The sequence below is a fragment of the Aptenodytes forsteri genome, unplaced genomic scaffold (genome assembly GCF_000699145.1).
Source record: "Aptenodytes forsteri isolate BGI_AS27 unplaced genomic scaffold, ASM69914v1 Scaffold139, whole genome shotgun sequence".
NCBI classification, from domain to species: Eukaryota; Metazoa; Chordata; class Aves; order Sphenisciformes; family Spheniscidae; genus Aptenodytes; species Aptenodytes forsteri.
Genome location: NW_008794414.1, coordinates 3,323,558 through 3,338,323, shown reverse-complemented (window position 1 = coordinate 3,338,323; position 14,766 = coordinate 3,323,558). Strand labels below are relative to the sequence as shown.

At 38.3% G+C, this 14,766-nt stretch overlaps 1 protein-coding gene across 1 annotated transcript in view; it reads right to left on the bottom strand.

Moving 5' to 3' along the window:
- Positions 1-14,766, bottom strand: part of ATP6V1H (ATPase H+ transporting V1 subunit H) — a 53,523-nt gene that overhangs the window by 6,939 nt on the left and 31,818 nt on the right. Inside the window, exons 11-12 of the mRNA XM_009289345.1 lie at positions 13,134-13,235; positions 8,449-8,562 (exon numbers count right to left, since the gene is read on the bottom strand). Coding sequence (XP_009287620.1) covers positions 8,449-8,562; positions 13,134-13,235 — 216 coding nt within the window. The remainder of the gene's footprint in view (positions 1-8,448; positions 8,563-13,133; positions 13,236-14,766) is intronic.

Genomic DNA, 14,766 nt, shown 5'->3' with positions numbered 1-14,766 from the left:
GTGCGCGGCTTTTGCTTTACCTGTTAAACTGTCTTTGTCTCAACCCACAAGTTTTCTCACTTTTACCCTTCCAATTCTCTCCTCCATCCCACTGCCGGGGAGTGAGCGAGCGGCTGTGTGGTGCTTAGTTGCCAGCTGGGGTTAAACCACGACAGCAGGCTAAACTGTCCCTTGAAAGCATTGGTCTTCTAAGCGTTACACTGCTGCAAAAACAACTCCACAGATGTGACAATCCCTAGATGTGACAATCCCTGGAACCTTTTGAGCAGTAGACATGAAGTGGCAACACCAGGAGTAGGTTGCAACCGTCTCTCAAGTCCCCATCTAATCCAGCAGGGGACAAAGCTGACACGGCCACCCTTGAACCCATTCCAGCCGTGTACGCCTGCCTTTCTCATGGGGCACTCATCCAGGCATTCTGGCAAGACAGTATTTTTTGTTCAATTAACTCCTGAGTGAACTGTTTTCTGCTAATAAGCTCCCTTGAACCTGGTTACTGCAGTGTCACATTAACACTAGTGGTGGCCAGGAGAAAGGCAGGTGGAGCTGAAGAGGGGCCACCAGAAATGCAATTGCCTTGCCACGGTATTCAGTAAAGAAAATAAAGAAGCCAGGCTCAAATCAAACCTGGAGCTATGTTAATATGTGGTTCCTGAAATATAATATTAACATGTCATACTGCTGGATCAGAAATTATACCACTGCATATTTTTATATATTTTTATATATAAACTGTTTTCTGCTAATAAGCTCCCTTGAACCTGGTTACTGCAGTGTCACATTAACACTAGTGGTGGCCAGGAGAAAGGCAGGTGGAGCTGAAGAGGGGCCACCAGAAATGCAATTGCCTTGCCACGGTATTCAGTAAAGAAAATAAAGAAGCCAGGCTCAAATCAAACCTGGAGCTATGTTAATATGTGGTTCCTGAAATATAATATTAACATGTCATACTGCTGGATCAGAAATTATACCACTGCATATTTTTATATATTATTTTATATATAAAATATATACTAGATATATATTTTTAATACACAATATATATTTTATACATTCCATGCACTGCTCTTCACAGAAGTAAACAGAAACAAGTACAGCTATGAAAGTAGTAAACTAAAAAACAGACACACACACATCTTCCTAGAGAGCTGGGCTGGGAACACTGCCCAAGCTGGAGTGCTACAACACAGGACAACTGCAGTTCTCTTCTGTCGTTTCTTTGCTGAATACAATTTTCTTCCTTGACTCAGTGGATTAATGCAATACGAAGTATTTTAAGGGAAAAAATAAAAGGTGTTAAAGATTATAAAATATTTGTCTCTTACATCAATGCACACCATAAGTAGTGCTGAAGGTAAGCCAGCACAAACAAACAACAAAAACAAAGAAGAAACAAGTGTACACAACAGAATCAAAGCTACTTTGACCAAACAGTTTGGGCCTCCACCACGTCATCAAATTGAAGTTTTTATAAATTACCTTATTTTCAGTGGAACCATGGTGGTTTTCACTATGTACCTCCTTGACCTATACATGTGGCCTTAGATCTCAAGAGAGAGGAGGTATTGCAAAAATCTCTGCAACCCTAAATATTTAGTATAAAAGATTCCACTTAATGCAAACAGGTAGAACAAAAACAAACTGTTAAGATGAACAGCACCTAGGACATTTTTTCACCTTAATTATTCACAGTAAAGAGACGTTCAACATTCTGATGTGCACACTAAAACTAAACAGCCTGAATGGTTGAGCAGAGGTATAAACACTATGTGAAAGTTATTTTTTTTTCAAATGGAGCCTGTCTTCAGCTGAATTCAATAATATTATTAGACAGTCTACAGATTATCTCCTGATTACTGAAAACATCATTCATAGTCCAGTTTATAGCCCTCCTTATGATGTGAAATGCAAAATTAATGTGTGTCTTCAGACTGAGACACTGCAAGAACCTCCTTTTCACTCAGCCGTTTCCCTTCAGAGAGGTTTTGTCCATTTTTTGGAAGAGTAATTCTAGACTTCCAGTTCACAACTTTACATACAAGCTATAAAGAAGCAGCAGATCAATGAGCTCCTATTACAAGGCTATTACTCAAACATTTTATTAGATTTTAAAAGAAAAACTTATGAAATTCAATTCAATATACACCCTTCTATTAGGGAGACAAGATATAAGTCATTTTTCACTTATAAGATGTGCTATGAGCTAACACACAGAACCATTCTGTGAATTAAAAAGAACGAACTTGACTAAACCATGCAACTTGGTTTGAAAGTGGTTTTATGTTTAATCAGAAGATTTAGTTGCCACAATGAACAGTAAGCAAAATGCTTTCAACACTTAAGAGCTTTAAGTTTGCACAGAATATTTCAGAATGACTGACATAGATCATGTTTAACTGAATTTTCCTATCAGGAAATCAAATCACTTTAAAGTAACACTAATCAGAAGTGAAACTATTAAAAACTTACTTCTTTGGTGACATGCTTTTTCAGCATAGCACATGAAAATGAACAATTTCTTTGAAAAAATAAAATGCAAACTGAGCAGGATGTTCGATATTTCCAAAATATTTGCTCCACATTAACAGAAGCTCTAGAAATATTAAACTCTGTTTTACAAACAGTGCAGATCTCATGACAGAAAACATGATCACAGTGTGAAATCCTGGAGAGTTTATGCACAATAAAAACCACCTGTATGGAATGAAGCTTCAGTGCCTACCTGTATGGAATGAAGCTTTACAAGAATACATATTTATGTTCAAATAAAAAGATGGAGCGCTCATACTAGATATCAAGTGTGCCTATAACGAATTGGATTTTTGCCTAACTTGTCTCATTCTAGCTGTCCTCTTAAAAATTAATATTTTTTTTTTTTATCAGGGACACAATCTATCTTCTCAAACTTTTCAGTTGGTTAACTTCCGTTAACTACTAAAAGGAATTATATTGATGATGAATTCAAATAAAAAGATGGAGCGCTCATACTAGATATCAAGTGTGCCTATAACGAATTGGATTTTTGCCTAACTTGTCTCATTCTAGCTGTCCTCTTAAAAATTAATATTTTTTTTTTTTATCAGGGACACAATCTATCTTCTCAAACTTTTCAGTTGGTTAACTTCCGTTAACTACTAAAAGGAATTATATTGATGATGAAGGCTAAGAAACAGGATAAATAAATACAGTGGATTGCATTATCATGTAGGCATTGTTTCCTAGGTTTAAGCCTACTCTATTAAGCATTACACGTCTGAGTGTTGGGATGGGGGAAAAAAAAGGGGGGGGAGGGGAAGGGGGGCAGTGGGACGGACATGGGAAAACTTCATGGCTGCCAGTTAACTATCATTACACCTTGCACTTCTCACTACCAAAAGCAAGCAAAATACAGAAGCTATCTTAGGAGATACACGGGCTTTGGAGAACAAAGTTTATACTAAAGAAGAATAGTGACAAATGCTGAATATTCCACGCTAACTCTATAGAACAGCAGCTTCTAAATATAGCATACTGCAAATCCTAGGCAGTTTCAGATTTTTTAATGTCTGTCTGCATAACTAGTTATTTTAAAAGGCGGAAAGCAAGTAATTTTGTCTGGGATGTGCACTCTGAAAATCACATATGAATCTGTTGCATACTCAAAGCTTATCTGAATTTGGTGCTTCATTCAGTATGCTGTTTATTAATTTTACTTCCAGTACCATACTTGATCATGCACCAATGACGCATCCGAACTCCCATTGTTTAGCATCCTCCAACATACTCATACTCTCCATGTTGGTATCAATTCATTAAACAGCAGTTTATTCTAAAAGTCTGCTTGTTTGAAGGAGGTTTATAGCTCAGAGCCTGCACAGGTGAAAGGACTCGGGAGATGAGGCATCATACCTGAACCCAGAGGTAAGAGATGCAACCCCTCACTAACAGCAGCTCACTACTAAGGCATAAGCAGAAAGGTGGGGCAACGCAGTCCAGTAGTTTAGTCAATGGCAGCAAATGCCAAAAGATGCTACAAGTTCTGCCATTACCCTGACTCAGCCAGAGGAAAACTAAGTGAGTTTGCAGTCAGATCCACCATGGTTTCAGTAGCACTTGTATGAATACTGAAGAACTTTTGACCTATAGAGGTTAAACCACTGCATTTTACTTTATATTTGCATGAACAAAGAGCACATATGATCCATCTCTGCACATCTCAGCTAGACTAGATGTTGTAATGTCTCTTATTTCTGACCTCTGGTCCCCAACTCCCAACAGCACTGCTGCTGACAGAGCAAGAAAAAAGTAATATACGCTGCTGTAATAATACACTGAGGGTGGTGAAACACTGGCACAGGTTGCCCAGAGAGGTGGTGGATGTCCCAGCCCTGGAAACATTTAAGGTCAGGTTGGACGGGGCTCTGAGCAACCTGATCTAGTTGAAGATGTCCCTGCCCACAGCATGGGGGTTGGACTAGATGACCTTTAGAGGTCCCTTCCAACCCAAACTATTCTGTGATTCTATGATTCTACAATATGCTGCACTTACTACATGAGTCATGAGCAAACTTCCTTGAGCCTAACCCGGCTAGAAGACAAGCAAGGTAGAAACTAATGCACTATGTTCCAGATGACCAGTAAAGTCATAAACTACACACTAAATGCAGAACATCTAGAATTCACCTAGCTCTTCATCTAGCTCTTATTTTAGTGAAGTAATAGAAGGTTGGAATTAACCCCTTTAGAATGAAGCCAGGAGACTATAGGTTCACAAATCTTAAAAACAGAAGATTATTCCCACTGCTCAAATTCAGGCACTGAAGCTGCTCTGCAGTGCCGTAAAAAACAACCTGCTTCTCTCCATTGTTCATAGAAGGAACTTGGGCTTCTAACTGTAGGTGCTTTGAGTCACAACATCTCATCCCTGAAGTTCAGTAAAATGTGTCGTGAAGCACGTGAAAGGCACATGTTTCATCTGTAGAGATTAACATACTGTGTTTCTTTAAAGTGATATATGTAAGTGCTGTCAGTTTAGAACTTAATGATTTGATTCTTTTAAAGTCTGTATCATTAAAAACATTGCTCCAACCAGCATTAGGTTACCAAAATCAGCTCCTAATACTAAAATGGTCAAGTTGGGTATTGCCTCTGAACACCAGCAAAGACAAGGAATAATATGATGTTTCTCATACATAGTTAAAGCACAAATTAAACAGGACAAAAAAAAAATCTGCACCATGGTTGCCATGCCGAACTCCCCCATCTGCCAATAACAGGTTTTTACCATCAGCATGGGGTGCTGCGACTAATACAGTTAGTTCAACTGAGATTAAAACACAGGATAAATTACCATTTGAAGACATTAAGTGATGCTAAAAAGATACCTTCGCTCCCTGCTTCATCAAGCACATGATCATTTAACATGCAAATGTGACTGGAATATTTCACCTGAACTTACCTCATCTGAAAAGCTGACAGCAGTTACTGCTTTTGCCAGCCTAGTTTCACCATTAAACAGAATGCCTGACAGTCTGATTTCCCCCCATTTATCCCTGACTTAAAAGTCCCTAAGGAAAAGCTATTTGAGCAGCCTGTAATGAACTATTCAAATTACTTAGGAGTTAATTGTCTCCAAGTTGAGTTATTAGCAGTCTAACGATACAGCTGCGTTTTAAGCAGAACACCACTTCAGCTGCCCCATGACACTCCCTCGGTTCAGGTACCAGAAGTTTTCCTTACTCTGCTGCTTCAGGCACAGCACTTGCACCAAGCCTCAACCTGGCCCAGCAAGCCCTTATTTTCTCATCCTTCTCTCTGTTAGCCTCCAGATCTAGGAAGAGCCTGACTACCTCTGTCATGCATGTGTCACAGATAGTAACGCAGAGCTGTTCCATGCCAATTAAATTCAAGGAAAAAAACCAATTGCTTTGAGTGAAATAACTGGAATTCCAAAGCACACGGAAGCAAGGGGAAAAATTATTATTGTTTCCCCAGCTCTGAAGAGCAAGGTAAGCAAAACCTTGAAGTTGCTGAGTAATCCATCTTATGACAAAGCAAATCTAAGTAAGTAGGCACTTGAACTGCACTGTGCAGCAGTCAGGGGAATCTGCTCTCTCTTCTCCCCACACAAGCTATGAAACAGAAGAGCTCCTGACACACATCAAAAGCCAGATCTATACAAAGACAGATCTAGCTTCCCACATACAAATGATGTGTCATTTCCCTAGCTCAAGCTATCTGATGTCCATTCCAGGGGGAACACTACCCTGAAAAACACGAGCCAAAAACAATGTGTCCCAGAGGCTTGTTCCAGTAAGAATTAAAACAAGAATGTATTCCCTACAGAGATGACAATACGAATCTGAAAATGGCACTAACTTAAACAGATTCTTTTTATTGACACCTCGGAAGATCTGAAACTAGATGCAATTGCAATCGCTCTCTCAGTCTCAAATCTAAAGGTTCACAAACTGTGAAAAGCAGGTACAGAGATGTTCATGCCATTAAAAAACGAAGACAAATCTAGAAGACCAGATGTGGTATTTTTAAAATTAGTATGCTTAAGTTGAAAATTACAAAAACCCAGGTTAGGCATCCAGGAAAACTTTTACTGCCAGTGAGGTTTGTGCTGAGAAAGACCAGGGGTTTCTATTTTTATTACCAGATTTTCAAGACATCAGAACACACATGAAATAAAACCTGTCCCCCCTGCAGAAGGTAAATTCAGTAACTAAGCCTTCCACACTGTAATCTCTATTTAGCTACAGCTGGTTTATAACACTCAATGTTTCAAATATATCAGAACAGCATAGTGAGAAAAGCAACACATCACCAAACTGAGAGGCAGGGTGGAGCACAATATATAATACTGCCCCAAAATTAGGTTGCACGTGACCACACATTTAGTCTCCATGTCCACACACTCAGAAATTCAATGTTATTTACCAAAGCACTCCTTACAGGTAGAGAAGGTTAACTCTGGATTTGTTATAGTAGGTTATTTAAATGTGCGTTTCTCCACTATAGAAGGTTCCCACAGTATGAGAGGGAGGAAGCAGGATAAAATTGATATTATAACACACACGAGAGTTAAAACTCATATTCTTCAGAAGAAGAGGGGGAAAACTAGCTTTGTTTTACAGAAGATACACTGCAGAGAAAGGGGACAGGAGCTTTTTCAGCCTTGCTAGCCTGTCTTCTACAGCAAGTAGGTGACTTAAAGAACCTGTCAGAATGTGCTTGATAAACCTTGTTCCCCTACGTGTTTCCTACACTTTCACAGTTAGCATCATCACTACTCAGCCTTTTAAAAGATCACATTGTCTCAGAAGTTAAAAAACTGACAGAAGTTATAGGTACTTCCAAGCACCAAGCTTTTCATAAATAAAAGATTGTTTAAGTTCAAAATTAAATTAGTTGTTTGTATCTCAACATCTATGTTCCAATACTTAGATGTACTGTTGCATTTTATCTTTCCCTAAAGCAATGCCAAATTGGAAATATGAGCTTTGGTGAAATCATAATTAATAATCAGATTAAGAATTCCTAATTAGTATTTTTAACTCTCCATGCTTTATGCTTAGCATGCCTAACTAGTTTGGCAAGTTATACAAAGTTGCTACGTGAACACTGAAGTTTTTTCAGAATTTCAGCCCTTCAATGCTTCGTTATAAAGGTCCTGTACTCTGTTGGAAAGGCAGCATCACCACCAGCAAATTTTGTGGCAGAACACACCAGGACTTCGGGGTTTTTGGAGCTTTATTAAAGAACTAGTCAGAGAACTAGTCAACAAGCAATGAAAGAAAAACCTCACTTCAAATGCTATTGTCAGCAACTGATGAAAGAAATACCAATGAGTAATTTTCAACTTCATCTAACCAACCAGCCCATAAGCTTCTGCTACTCCAGCAGCTCAAGAAAAATTGCACTCGCACCCCTTAAAATGGCAACAGAAAAATAACAGTGTAGAGTGGAGGAAAGGACTAGAGCAAAGAACAATGCAAAAGAATGGTCAGGCATGCACTTTGCAAAGCAACTGCCAATCAAGTACTTGAAGCATCAACTCTTGCAACTAGATCAAGCTACCGATTCCTTCAGCTGAGATTAAGTAAGCTTGCTGAAATATTTACATCCTTAACATTTTGAAGACTGTAGTTTTGCAAGTCTAAATTACAGCTCGTATTAAATATTAAGCAGTTCAAATAAGTTAAAATATATTGTTCGAGTTAATTACTCATGTGACATTCAATCATGCAAGATCAAGCTACTCGACTCAACTGCAACAAAAATATACAGAAAAACTAGCTAAGATCTTACACATCAGCATCATATTGCTCTATCATTTAAGAACTGCAGTCTTAACCACATTAAAATGTTATTCCCCCCTTGAAGAAATCTACTGTCTTGAATCCTCTCTCCACAGCCCAATATTTTTTACTGTTAGTAGTAAGTTAAATAATCTTCACATACCAGTTGTGAACCATCAGCTTCTGCACAGCCAGTAGTGCATTGTAACGAACTTGTTGGTCTTCATGATGCATGTGGTTCATTACCAGCTGTTTACCACCAAGTTGTTCAATCACTCTGAAAGAGAGGAGGGGAGCAGGTTTTTTTACATTACTTCAGCTTCCGGGTAGCTATCCTATCCAACCACTTCATGATCAAGGCATTAAGAGGTTAAGTTTAAGTATTTATTTCCTAACATATACATCTTATTTGACATGTTACAAATGTGGATCTCTCATACTACTTACTGAATTTTTTTTCTTGTTGTGAATTCTTAAAAAAAAACAAAACATCAGAAAGTGTTTGCACTAGACTCCTCTGTTTGCTACCCACTACCTACTTCCATAAATTTTGAAATAAACAACAATCAAGGAAGGAGCCCTTTTCAGAGAGGGTTATTTACTTTACCCAGCTTGCTAAAGAACTCAATATTGGCTTGAGAGGGTTGGCAGGGTACAACACTACTGATTATTATTTAGGAGGAGGTAGTGCCCTCCCCTCCATAAATTGATGATAACCAGGTCACTCCATTTTTTGCAAGGATAAAGCCCCAATCCAGTCCAGCACTACCTAATCCAGAAAAAGTGCTTGTAATCACACCACCACCTATTAAACCAGCCACTTGGTACTCCTCATAGTGTTTTTTGCCATTCAAACTGTACTAGAGCCATAGCTATTCTTGCACAAGATGCAGAACTGGCTGCTAAGTTACCATTTCCAGAAACGCTACATTTGAGCTGCATCTTTCACTACCAACTTCACCATAGTCACCTTTTTAATAGCTATATCAAATCCCACACAAAATACTGATGAAACCTTGTATTACATGTCATGATATACCATTTCTTAAAAAAACCTGGAAGGCAACACACTTAAAACCTGAGAAAGTATCACCATCCAGATGACTCTCTACATGCAGCATTTTTGTCTGTCATAAAGAAAGTTTGGAGAGAATTTGCAAGGAATATATAAACTGATTACTCACTGACTTGCATATGTTTTCTTACATCAGTCCTCTCACAGGTCACTGAGTAGTTAAACATAATATCCTGTGAAGAGGCTACCATTTGCATTACTCTTAACCTGACGCTATCCTGCCTTTCTAAGCTTTCATTAGCTGTCTGCTTTTATTACCGTTCTTTTCATGGCCAAATTAATGCATTACTGCTGCACAACACAACATGTTTTTGTAAACTACCGAACAGTATAAAGACATAGCGTGGAGATGAAAAAAAAAAGTGTTTCCCATTTCATTTTATAACTCAGTCAAAACCATCCTGGAGACCACAGGGAATATTGTTTCTCAACAGTATTAAAACATATAAGGATGTTTCATACAACAGGAATGCATTCAGAAAAGTGCAATTCTTTTAAGCTGGAAAATCCTCACCAAGAACTCAAGAAGTTACTAGTAATGTAACAGATTCAAAAAAATCTTTATGCCTGCCTTAGGCCACCTCACATTTTTAATCATGAGTTAAATATAAAACCACTGCAAACAAAGACAAGACTATGAAACACAAACAAGAATTTTTCTCCTCGTTACAGGACTGACTTAAACACTGAATTTTCAGGAATTGAAAGGAGGTTAAAAAAAAGGCATTAAACTCAAAAGCTTCCTCATGCTAGGACGACTCAAGAAACAAAATGAGAAGTTAAAATCCTATAATCACAAATGGAAATAGAGTATTTCAGATGACAGTACATCACTGACTCTTCATGTTCTCAGCCATAAATTCAAAGAACAGCATTACTGTTCTTGCATAACACTGCCTACTGGTACAAATCACTTCCCAGCTATATCTTTTAGACCGAAAGGTAAGCAATTGTGAGGAAGGTTCACAATGAATCCTGTTCCTTCAAGTTCCAAACCTGCTCAAAACACTACTTTTAGTTCTGTTTTCCCTCTCCTCAACTTCTGCTTACTTTACAGCAGTAATAGAGCCCAGGGGACCAGTTATGGTACATGCGCATCTTCTGCAGGGACTGTTCCCCACAACAACAGTGCACTAAGCCAAAACAGCGGTAATTCAAACAAGTTCCTGGATGCTGAAGAGCCAGATTTTAACAAGACCCATTTAAAGGGAGAAAGAGGAAACAGATGAAGACAAATGTCTTAGACCCTTACAGCAGAAGATATTAATATAAAATCCACACTACATATCTAAAAGCAGACCAAGGTGAAAAAGGGAATGCAATTAAGCTGGTTTTGAATCATGAGCTAAAGAAGGGCATGGCTTTAGGTGTCAATCTCTTGTACATGCAAAACATAAAACCCATGTTCACAGCATTCAGGTGATTGAAAGTGCTGATCTTACATGGGCCACATGGAAGTTGTACTGGAGGCTGATGTTTAGCCTGCGTTTATTTTCAGTGACAAGAAACACCAATGCCGTACTTTATTTCTGCTCTTACGCTGTCAGAAAACGCATGTTGGTAAGCCTCATTAGAAGCCCACGGTGCTACTGCCTTGAGAACTTGGTCCACAATATGCAATTTTAAAGGCAAGTTAAAATTATTTAAGCTGACAACATTAGAGAACAGCCAAGCAAAAATGTAGTATTTAGTTAAACAAACATTTTCTTTTGTCAATGGGAAAGGTTAGCCAGAACTGTAACTCTAGGTCTCCACTGTGTGCGGCAGGTAAACTCAAGAAGTTTTAGGTTCTAATTCACCTCTACAACCTTCGAAGGCTGAAGGACGATCCAGTAAAGAGTTGAGGATAAACACTTAAAGGAAACAAAAGTATTTAAGACATTTGAATTCTCTTATTCTTCTAAACCAATGAATAGCATCCATTCTCAAAGTGAGTCATGCAATGAGAGTGTGAAATGCCAACCAGGCGTGGGAGCAGTAAACGACTACGTATCAAAAAACATCATGGTAAGAAATGGACTATTACATGGGAACTGACACACAGTCCTTAGGTATTTTAAGCTTTTAGTCCTAAAACTGCTGAAGTTATACTTAGTGAGAATACACTGGATTCCAAAGGAAATTCTTTAAAAGAAAGATTGAGGCATTTTAGTTTGTCCATCAGAACAGAAAGCCACATAAGCCAAGTCCACAAGCAGAAAGCAGCTGAAGTATTAGAATTTGATATAAGAATGTGGGTTACAATAGTATCTAGGATATTTCTTATTTGCTGATGACCACTCCTTTTGAAGGTTGACGCACTTCTGAATAGGTTTAAGAGCCTGGGAGCTGAGCGGAACTGTGGTCCCACCAGCAGTACATTTTCCCAGCTAGAGAGATACAGGTCCTGTTTATCTACTCATCCGGCTTCATAGCTTTGGTCCAGCAACTGTATGGCCATACTGGCCCAAGCATTATGCCACATTTGAGTAGATGTGTGCAAGCTGTTTAAAGATTATAGCAAATGCCTAATAAAATGGTTTCAGACAAAGGGCAGCTCAAAGCAGGAGCAACCAGTATTAGTCCTTCAGCTTTGCCACTTGCAGGCAGCAGTATGAGTTTCCACCTTATTGGAGGATATCTTGCCTCCCCTCCAAATACCAGTTGTCATAAATCTCTTTTGGAAGACACAGGAGCTAATTAGCAAATACACAGCACTGCTCAGTACAAGTGGTACGCACTGAACACCTCTGACCTTTCTTAGAGGACCTAGAAAACAGTTAATTTGTTCCAATAATCTAAAAACATTTTCAGTTCAAGTTGCTTACAAGACTACAATGGCTGCGACTCTTTCTAGAGTGAACAAATCTTTGTAGCGTATATATCGCATGAAGTTTCAGTCTGTTGTGCAGACTGTTATCTTGACAGTAGTAGAATCACGAACAAGAAGCGTTCATGAAATTCCCAACAAGCCTAGAAGACCATTCTCGTCTTCCCCATTAAACCCTATGCAGAAACCAGAAACAGTCCACTTCTTTGCTACAAAAATTAAGTCACATGTCCCTTTGGGTGACTGATGAGCATGATTCTTGCAAAAACCAAAGGCCCCTTTCTGCTTCAGTGGTCTCTTTACCTTAGAGATGCAATTATTCAGCAAACATCTTTGCTCACAGGTTTTTAAAACAAAACAAAGCAAGAAAATACAGCAATGTCTGTCCGTATATTTTGACAGAAATTCAGGTTTACAATACACAAACACTTTCACCTAAATGTGTATTTATGTAGCTAAAACAAAACATGCTAAAATAGAAGAGTGATAACTGAATCTGTGCTAACATCACTGAAATTACAATAGCAATTGTTTGTGAGAAAAATCTTGTCTCAGTAGTCTTAAGTCACAAAATACTTATTCATTGTTGAAATAGTCCATCCCTACTGTAAGTCCAATAATCATAATAGAAGGTAAAAATGATAAGTTGATTAAATTCTTGGTAGCTCTTCTAATTCCTTCCAGTGCATGTCTTCTGCTTTAGTCTAAAGAACTTATTCAAGACTTCTTTAGACATAGGTTCCCTTCACTGTTAAGAGACACTGAAATATATTAAGTCAAAGATCTAGTTTGTATTTTCTCATCTGATCTAGTTTGCGTTTTCTCACCTTCCCAGTGAATTAAGCTTAAGCATAACCCTCAATCCCTATGTAGCATATTTTAATATAAATAAGCAAAAAAGCCACAGGCAAGGTATATACTCTAGCTAGTCTCTTGAGTAACAACGTATTGGCATTTTTCTTACCGTTTCCCACGGGGATAGTGTCGTACATATTCTCCCACATCATGAGCAGCTACAGCCAGCACTTGTGGGTCATCAGAAACCTCCAGAAGTTTTGTCAGGATTCTAGGAAAGGATTTGAAACAATCAAGTCCCAGGTTTTGGTTTGGGGTAAACAATCAAGTCCCAGGTTTTGGTTTGGGTTTTTTTGGTTTTGTTTTGGGTTTTCTTTTTTTTTTTTCTTTAAATCACTCATAACTTAAAATAACAAAGCCTGTAACCATAAAAATGCTTTACAAGTCATCCAAACAGCAACGCTAGAACAGAACTTTTTCTAAACGTGCAGTTGCACTTAAAACAATGGAGATCCTGCCCTCATTAACAGAATTATTGAAAGTATTCACTAGAGTTTAGTGAGCCACATCTACAAATACCCTATAACCAAGGTTTACAAAATATCTCCTTTTTTTATACATTGGCTTCAAGACCAACAGTTTTGAGTTCAAGATAAGCTGTACTAACCAAATGTATAGATATTTATAGACTGGGACAGGGGTGGGACACAAACACAAAGCCTACTCAAGGCCAACAGGTGCTGCTGCTTCTATTATACAATAGACCCCAGTCATGCTTGCATGCTGTTCCCAGTTCCTGCACTCAGGATCCTGCACTATGGATTCAGAAAGCGATAAGGCCACATTGCTCGTAACACAGCAAGGGGGATATGACAAGCCTGCTGTCTATCAGCCTTTCCCCAACTCTGTTCCTCCCCTCACCTTACAACAGTAGCCTTGCTCAATGCAGGCTAGAAGGATGAAAAGGGCAGAATTTTATGCAGAACGCTGTTATACAGAGTCATTTAAAAATTAAAAGGCATTCTAGCAGTTGAGAACAAAGCAGCACACCAAGGTCTTTGGTCTGTGCAACTGGGAACTTCTCTTGGTTCAAGACCATCACCTTTACCTCAGAAACATCAGTCGTTCAGTCAACTGTTGTGGTCTAAAAAGCAGTTCTGTCCTAACTCAGACTGAGATAATGAAAGCTATACCTTGTAATTGACTCCAATTTCATATATTAGTTATTTTGTTAGCATGAGCAGAAATACAGAGCTGTAAGAATCAGAAAACAGTTTCTCAACTCTTCATATGGTCTGGATTTTTTAGTTAAGTAGTCTAATCAGTTTTAGTGGAAAACAGCTACCAGTAACACTGTTCTCTAGCCAGTAATGAGGAGGGAGGGAAAAAAAAAAAAGACACATATGAAGGTTAGGCACTAATAATAAGTTTAAAAGGTTAAACATACACATCACTGGAAAATTAGATTCATCTACACTTAGTGAGATGACAAACGTGTTCTAGTCACAGAAAGTTACTAATAAGTTGAAATAGTGAGGTAGGTTAAAAATTCAATTGGAATTAAAAAAAGAACATCCTGGTAAAATTAAATTACCACAGCCACTGCCTCCCTAGAGGCCAGAAAGTGACAGATGAAGCACTTTTTATTTTAAAAGAACTCCTAATTCAGACAGAAGTAGGAGCAGAAACTTGAACCATAATGCTAATCAGAAGACACTGAATCACAGAATCTCAGATCAGGATAGATCTCAGTTCAGGTATTATCATAGAATAGAATCATAGAATCATTAAGGTTGGAAAAG